Source organism: Physella acuta, unplaced genomic scaffold (assembly GCF_028476545.2).
Source record: "Physella acuta isolate Inbredline_101_S28 unplaced genomic scaffold, ASM2847654v3 ptg000770l, whole genome shotgun sequence".
NCBI lineage: Eukaryota > Metazoa > Mollusca > Gastropoda > Physidae > Physella > Physella acuta.
In genome coordinates, this window is record NW_026732288.1 from 385,001 (window position 1) to 394,658 (window position 9,658).

General features: G+C 42.1%; 1 protein-coding gene across 1 annotated transcript; it reads right to left on the reverse strand.

The window, feature by feature from the left end:
* Positions 1–468: 468 nt before the first annotated feature.
* On the reverse strand, positions 469–9,443 carry LOC131950552 (putative transporter slc-17.2; the record flags this gene model as incomplete). Its single annotated transcript, XM_059312768.1, is given in 7 exon segments — positions 469–1,372; positions 2,304–2,548; positions 4,096–4,228; positions 5,570–5,722; positions 8,343–8,479; positions 9,101–9,190; positions 9,356–9,443. Coding segments are annotated over 7 exon segments (1,065 nt in total), but the record flags the coding sequence as incomplete, so codon positions are not given.
* Between the last annotated feature and the right edge of the window lie 215 nt (positions 9,444–9,658).

Consider the following 9,658-nt stretch of genomic DNA (forward strand, 5'->3'; position numbering starts at 1 on the left):
ATTACAATGTCACCCATCTTCTACAACTTATAATATATGTGGTCTAACATATCTATATATCACTCATGTTTTATGATTTATGTCTAGACCCCCCCCCTCCCCTCCTCCCCCCCCCCCCCCAAAACACATCCCATCCCCAGTACACAATTTTTTAAAAATATTCAAATTATGGAAATCAAATTTCCCTATAGAGAAAACAGATTGTTTAAATTATTAACTGCACACGCAAAGCCTAATTTTTTTGTACAATGAACGAGCGTGTATGCAAAGTTTTCAACTATCTGAAAGTTTGAAAAATAAACGATGAATTTGAACCGTTCCATAAGCTTCAAAGTGCACTTAAAAATATAATTTATTATTGCTTCCTCGAGACATAAAATCGGTCCCTCTTGAAATATTTAAACAGTTAAAATTGTATCGACCAACACTGTCTTGTTTAAAAAAATATTTCATTTATTGTGACTAGAAAATAGAGTAGCACTGGTTTAAATAACAAGCAAAACATGATGTCGGTTAATGGAGTTAGGTTATTGGGTGGTGTCAGGTCATTAGGTGATGTTAGGTCAGCGTCCGGTCGATTACTGGTCTGGTCAATATGTAGTGTCATACGCGTAGTGAATTGTCAATTTATGGTGTCAAAGTTGTAGTGCATGGTTAGTTTGTAGTGAAACTGAATGTCGTACAGTGTAATGTCAGGTCCGTTTGTCAGAATATCAATTTCTTCTGTCTGGTGTCACGTCAATATCTGATGTCATGTCAATACCTTGTGTCACGTCAATATATGATGTCATGTCAAAATCTGGTGTCAATATCTGATGTCATGTCGATATCTGGTGTCACGTCAATATCTGGTGTCACGTCAATATGTTACGTAAGTATCTGGTGTCACGTCGATATCTGGTGTCACGTCAATATCTGGTGTCACGTCAATATATTTTATCACGTCAATATGTTACGTAAGTATCTGGTGTCACGTCAATATCTGATGTCACGTCAATATCTGGTGTCACGTGAATATCAGTGGAGACAGCAGCTGTCAGATTATCCACACGGTTGAACTCAAAGTAGGTTGTTGTTGGCTGTCTTTCTGGGCTAAGTCGGCCTTCTTTCTCGGCTGTTAAACTAAAGTCGGCTGTCTTTCTCGACTGTTAAACTAAAGTCGGCTGTCTTTCTCGACTGTTGGCCTTAGTTGGCTGTCTTTCTCGACCGTTGGACTTAGTGAGCTGTCTTTCTCGACCGTCTTCTCCAGATTCAGGTTTGGACTGGCCCAAGGCTGGACATCACCAGAAGAAAAGATGGCGAAGAAAAGCGCGCCAAAAGCGTAGATCGCGCAGGAAATGATGAACACAGTTTGCCATTGGGCTTGTGTTTGCTGGAGCAAAAATTTGTTAAAATGTCGGATTATGCAGATTTGAAAAAAAATATTTTAAAACAAGAAAAATTTTAAAAGATGAAATATAAACAAGAGTATTAAAAATTTATATTATGGATGTAGAGGTGTAATCCAGAAAAGTTTCAAGCTAAAGATTTTTTTCAAGGGGAAATGCAAAATCCAAAGAGGAATATAAAATAAATAAATTCAATGTTTCGTAAAAAGTTAAACCTGTAGAGGTATTTAGGAATATTGAGGCAAAAACTTTGTTTTTTTGCGTAATAAAATATTTATCAAAACATCTACATCCTAAATACAATTGAAAATAAACCAAAAACAAACGACAACAAACAACGGGACTACATCCTCTGTGATGTAGCCTATGACACTTACAAATTGTGTGGTGTAGCCTATGACACTTACATCTTGTGTAATGTAGCCTATGACACTTACATCTTGTGTGATGTAGCCTATGACACTTACATCTTGTGTGATGTAGCCTATGACACTTACATCTTTGGTGATGTAGCCTATGACACATCTTGTGTGATGTAGCATATGACACTTACATCTTTGGTGGTGTAGCCTATGACACATCTTGTGTGATGTAGCCTATGACACATCTTGTGTGATGTAGCATATGACACTTACATCTTTGGTGATGTAGCCTATGACACATCTTGTGTGATGTAGCCTATGACACTTACATCTTGTGTGATGTAGCATATGACACTTACATCTTTGGTGATGTAGCCTATGACACATCTTGTGTGATGTAGCCTATAACACTTACATCTTGTGTGATGTAGCCTATGACACATCTCGTGTGATGTAGCCTATGACACATCTAGTGTAATGTAGCCTATGACACTTACATGTTTTGTGATGTAGCCTATGACACATCTTGTGTGATGTAGCCTATGACACTTACATCTTTGGTGATGTAGCCTATGACAGCCGGCGCTATAAACCCGGGCAGTGTAGCAAAAGTGTTGGAGATGCCGAAGATGATGCCAGCATAGGGTGGGGCAATGTCCGAGGGGTTCGTCAGGAACCCGGCGCCATACTGGAACCCACTCATCGAGACGCCCATGATCAGGAGCGTCACCGCCCAGACCGAGTTGGTGCAGTCTAGGAAACCGACGCCCAGCACGAACAGGCCGGGCAGCAGGACCCCTGGGGGAGAGATGGACACATTAGACCCCTGGGGGAGAGATGGACACATTAGACCCCTGGGGGAGAGATGGACACATTACACCCCTGGGGGAGAGATGGACACATTAGACCCCTGGGGGAGAGATGGACACATTAGACCCCTGGGGGAGAGATGGACACATTAGACCCCTGGGGGAGAGATGGACACATTAGACCCCTGGGGGAGAGATGGACACATTAGACCCCTGGGGGAGAGATGGACACATTAGACCCCTGGGGGAGAGATGGACACATTAGACCCCTGGGGGAGAGATGGACACATTAGACCCCTGGGGGAGAGATGGACACATTAGACCCCTGGGGGAGAGATGGACACATTAGACCCCTGGGGGAGAGATAGACACATTAGACCCCTGGGGGAGAGATGGACACATTAGACCCTGGGAGAGAGATGGACACATTAGACCCTGGGGGAGAGATGGACACATTAGACCCCTGGGGGAGAGATGGACACATTAGACCCTGGGGGAGAGATGGACACATTAGACCCCTGGGGGAGAGATGGACACATTAGACCCCTGGGAGAGAGATGGACACATTAGACCCCTGGGGGAGAGATGGGCACATTAGACCCTGGGGGAGAGATGGGCACATTAGACCCTGGGGGGGGGGGGGGGAGATGGACACATTAGACCCAGGGAGAGAGATGGACACATTAGACCCCTTTGTATGAGGGGGTTTATGTCAGCATTGAACTACGTCAATGTGTAAATGATTTTGTCATTCTCTATGTGTTTATGTATGTTTGTATGCGTTCATATCCCACTGAAGTTCTGTGATTGTATATCTATAATAGTTTATGTTATGTAGTTATTTACGTGTTTGAATATTATATAAGTAAGAAATACATTTTTAACCAACTTGAAATTTGAAACAAACCCAGACAATAATATATTATTTGAGAATTTCAATTTACATTTTTTCTAGACAAGATCCCTTGCGTGAGCTCATATGTCATCCCGAAAAATTCGATTAGGTATTACTTTCATTAAGTTCGTAATGAAAAAAAAACATTGAAATGACGGAGTCAGTCTGACTGTAATTAAATGGCCACCTCAGGTTAATTAGTTAGCTGATAAAAATGTATTACGCAAGACCCATATAAATTATGCAATGATAATCAGAGTTTCTTCCAGGCATCTCTTCAGGGGGGGGGGAATAACCCCCCCCCCCCCCCCCCCCGAAAAATTTCTACCGCCCCCCCCCCCGAACGAAATGAAATGTATATAATTTATATAGAAAATAAATACTTTTAACAGTGTCCGCTACCCCCCCCCCCCCCGAAGAAAGTCTACCGCCCCCCCCCCCCCCCCGAAAATTTCTAGTGCCCCCCCCAAGGAGAAAAAGGCTGGAAGAAACACTGATGATAATTGACACTATCTAAGATCTACTTTATTAGTCTACACGATAATGCCACCATTATAAGTGTACAATGCTAGTCTACATGACACCAGTACACTAAGTACCACGTGATCATGACACATAACACCACTAAACTGGTGTCTTACCGAGAGTGTTTCCAATTTTTCTGCCCAGAGTTCTCGAGACAATTTGTTTCCGCATGATGACGTCAAACACAACACCGCTGATGTTGATGACGATAAAAAATCCGACGTAGGGAAGGGCAGACAAAGCCCCGTTCTGTGAACAGTTGGTTAAATACTGGACAGTTGGTCGATTACTGGATAGGTGGTCAAATACTGGACAGATGGTCAAATACTGGACAGTTGGTCAAATTCTGGACAGTTGGTCGAATTCTGAACAGTTGGTCAAATACTGGACAGTTGGTCAAATACTGGACAGTTGGTCAAATACTGGACAGGAGGTCAAATACTGAACAGTAGGTCAAATAATGGACAGATGGTCAAATACTGGACAGGAGGTCAAATATTGAACAGTTGGTCAAATACTGGACATTGGTCAAATACTTGACAGGTTGTCAAATACTGGACATTGGTCAAATACTTGACAGGTTGTCAAATACTGGCAAGTTTATTAAATATTGGACAGTTGGTCAAATACTGGACAGTTAGTCAAATATTGGACAGGTGGTCAAATACTGGACATTGGTCAAATACTTGACAGGTTGTCAAATACTGGCAAGTTTATTAAATATTGGACAGTTGGTCAAATACTGGCCAGTTGGTCAAATACAGGACAGTTGGTCAAATATTGGTAGGTGGTCAAATATTGGACAGGTGGTCAAATACTGGACATTGGTCAAATACTTGACAGGTTGTCAAATACTGGCCAGTTTATTAAATATTGGACAGTTGGTCAAATACTGGCCAGTTGGTCAAATACAGGACAGTTGGTCAAACACTTGACTTTGTCAAATACTGGACAGTTGGTCAAATACTGGCCAGTTGGTCAAATACTGGACAGTTGGTAAAATACAGAACAGTTGGTCAAATACTGGACAGTTGGTCGAATGCTGGATAGTTGGTAAAATACTTGACAGGTGGTCAAATACTGGACAGTTGGTCAAATATTGGACAGTTGGTCAAATACTGGACAGTTAGTCAAATATTGGTAGGTGGTCAAATACTCGACAGTTGGTCAAATACTGGACTGTTGGTCAAATGCTGGACAGTTGGTCTAATACTGGACAGTTGGTCAAATTCTGGACAGTTGGTCGAATTCTGAACAGTTGGTCAAATACTGGACAGTTGGTCAAATACTGGACAGTTGGTCAAATACAGGACAGTTGGTCAAATACATTTTTATTTGACTGTTACAACATTTCACATCTGTTAGAAACAGGGATTGGATCATGACGTCATCTGACACCGTGTTACACTAGTCACGTCTCCACCAGTCACTAACAGTTTAGGAAAGTTATCTGGGAAATGCTTAGTAGTCGCTAACTGTGAAATAAAATTTCTCTGGGAAATTCAGGTATCACCCTCTGCCTCTGTAGTGCCACGTATGACGTCACTTCCTAAGAGATCATCGAAAAATCTTTAAAACATGTACACGTACCGACTGTATTGGGAAATACAAAACCTCCTTTAAGTAGGTTGGTATGTTAGTGAGGAAGGTGTAGGTTCCCCAGTTGGAGCAGGTGTGGCTGACGATGATAGCCCAAACCTTCATGGACTTGGCGATCTCCAGCCAGGGGGTGGGGCGGTTGTCCTGGTGGGGGGAGTCAACGGGGTCAAATATTAGAACAATTTGAAAATACAACTTAAGTTTAAAAGGAGTGTAAAAAATTAAACTTCAATTCAAGACTTTTGAAGAAAAGCATTTCAAATACATATTATCTATAAAATCTAAAAAAAAAAAAATATTTAAAAAAAAAAGTATAATTTTAAAGGCATTTTAAAAAATTATTTCATGAAATATTAAGTCAAGTGTAAATTAATTCTACGACTTAAAAATGTGTCAATGGGATAAATTTATAAATTTTATAATTTTTTACAAGAATTATTTTTTTTAAATCTACTTAATTAAACGGCTGCAGATAAGGTAAACCTTACCTGCAGACAAACCTACCTTGACGTCTACAGACACAACAAACCTACCTTGACGTCTACAGACACAACAAACCTATCTTGACGTCTACAGACACAACAAACCTACCTTGACGTCTACAGACACAACAAACCTACCTTGACGTCTACAGACACAACAAACCTACCTTGCCGTCTACAGATACAACAAACCAACCTTGACGTCTACAGACACAACAAACCTACCTTCACGTCTATAGACACAACAAACCTACCTTCACGTCTACAGACACAACAAACCTACCTTGACGTCTACAGACACAACAAACCTACCTGACGTCTACAGACACAACAAACCTACCTTGACGTCTACAGACACAACAAACCTACCTTGGCGTCTACAGACACAACAAACCTACCTTGACGTCTACAGACACAACAAACCTACCTTAACGTCTACAGACACAACCTACCTTGACGTCTACAGACACAACCTACCTTGACGTCTACAGACACAACAAACCTACCTTGACGTCTACAGACACAACAAACCTACCTTCGCATCTACAGACACAACAAACCTACCTTGACGTCTACAGACACAACAAACCTACCTTGACGTCAACAGACACAACAAACCTACCTTCACGTCTACAGACACAACAAACCTACCTTGACGTCTACAGACACAACAAACCTACCTTGACGTCTACAGACACAACAAACCTACCTTGACGTCTACAGACACAACAAACCTACCTTGACGTCTACAGACACAACAAACCTACCTTGACGTCTACAGACACAACAAACCTTCCTTGACGTCTGCAGACACAACAAACCTACCTTGACGTCTACAGACACAACCTACCTGTACGTCTACAGACACAACAAACCTACCTTGACGTCTACAGACACAACAAACCTACCTTCACATCTACAGACACAACAAACCTACCTTGACGTCAACAGACACAACCTACCTTGACGTCTACAGACACAACAAACCTACCTTGACGTCAACAGACACAACAAACCTACAGACACAACAAACCTACCTTCACGCCTTAAGAAACAACAAACCTACCTTGACGTCTACAGACACAACAAACCTTGACGTCTACAGAAACAACAAACCTACCTTGACGTCTACAGAAACAAAAAACCTACCTTGACGTCTACAGACACAACAAACCTACCTTGACGTCTACAGACACAACAAACCTACCTTGACGTCTGCAGACACAACAAACCTACCTTGACGTCTACAGACACAACCTACCTGTACGTCTACAGACACAACAAACCTACCTTGACGTCTACATACACAACCTACCTGTACGTCTACAGACACAACAAACCTACCTTGACGTCTACAGACACAACAAACCTACCTTGACGTCTACAGACACAACAAACCTACTTTGACGTCTGCAGACACAACAAACCTACCTTGACGTCTACAGACACAACCTACCTGTACGTCTACAGACACAAAAAACCTACCTTGACGTCTACAGACACAACAAACCTACCTTGACGTCTACAGACACAACAAACCTACCTTGACGTCTACAGACACAATCTACCTGTACGTCTACAGACACAACAAACCTACCTTGACGTCTACAGACACAACAAACCTACCTTAATGTCTTTAGACACAACAAACCTACCTTCACATCTACAGACACAACAAACCTACCTTGACGTCTACAGACACAACAAACCTACCTTGACGTCTACAGACACAACAAACCTACCTTGACGTCAACAGACACAACCTACCTGTACGTCTACAGACACAACAAACCTTCCTTGACGTCTACAGACACAACAAACCTTCCTTGACGTCTACAGACACAACAAACCTACCTTGACGTCTACAGACACAACAAACCTTCCTTGACGTCTACAGACACAACAAACCTACCTTGACGTCTACAGACACAACAAACCTACCTTCACATCTACAGACACAACAAACCTACCTTGACGTCAACAGACACAACCTACCTTGACGTCTACAGACACAACAAACCTACATTCACGCCTTAAGAAACAACAAACCTACCTTGACGTCTACAGACACAACAAACATACCTTGACGTCTACAGACACAACAAACCTACCTTGACGTCTACAGACACAACAAACCTACCTTGACGTCTACAGACACAACAAACCTACCTTGACGTCTACAGACACAACAAACCTACCTTGACTACAGACACAACAAACCTACCTTGACGTCTACAGATACAACAAACCTACCTTTACGTCTACAGACACAACAAACCTACCTTGACGTCCGCCGACACACTGCCATCGAGGCTGGTGCTGATGTAAGTCCGCTCAGCCCGTGACGTCCTGGGGTGGAGTTCCGGCGAGTCGTAGACCATGAATGTCCAGAAGATGAACCAGACAACCCCTGCTGACCCTGAAGAAGTAACCGGAAATTTCCGGCGTCAATGGGGTGAATGCTGCAGCGGTGTAGATGATGGAGAAAAGCGAGGGGGGGGGGTGGGCAACTATATTCTGATGATTGTGTGATATATGATTTAATATGCTTGCTATGGATATTGTTGTAAGGTGGACGGTTGTTACAGTTGCTGTCAATTAGTGCCCATTATCCGGACACTGTTGTTTATAATATCCCATCCTATGAGTCTAAATATGGAGGACTTGTCAACACATAATGCTGCTAATAATAAAACATTGACGACTAGTTAGAAGGTGCTCAAATACACACACACTTATTTACCATTCAGCTCTGAGAAAATATGAACACATACCAGTTTTGACACAACAATGAGATGACGACCTCTTATAATTAACACATCCAACATTAAGAGAATGACCACATACGCTTAACATTATCTACCACTATGATGACCACACACACTTAACATTATCTAACACTGTGATGATCACATACACTTATACTAAACGATAAAATCTAAGAATATGAACACATAAACGTTTTAACACATGTAACATACAGAAAAAGACCACATACACTTAACGCCTCAAACACTGAGATGACCACACATACGCCTACCTAAAGCATAAAACACGGAGGGCCATCCACCACCGTATTCACATAACAACGCGGCTACGGGGAATGTTATCACGTTTCCAACTTGAGAACCTTCAGATGTAAATATGGCACATTAGGAGTTGAATCAATTACACTATTCAGCTCTTAACGTGACCTGAATGTCAACATACATTATATGTCTATTATTTAAACAAATATTGTATGTCTATTACGTCAACAGATAATTAATTCGCCTTTATGTATAGAACATGTTACCAGCATAGCAGATGCTACACAGCATTCCTCGCTCCAGGGGCGGCGCCCACCTGGCCCACAGCACCGCCATCGCTGGCCACACGACGCCCTGTGAAACACGTACAGCTGGTGTTTAAAGGCAGGGTAAGTAACTACACAACCCTTCAGACTAACGTGACAGCCAGACTGACTAAAGTGACAACCAGACTGACTAAAGTGACAACCAGACTGACTAAAGTGACAACCAGACTGACTAAAGTGACAACCACACTGACTAAACAGGCAACCTCTGACGACTAAAATAACAACCACACTGGCTAAAGT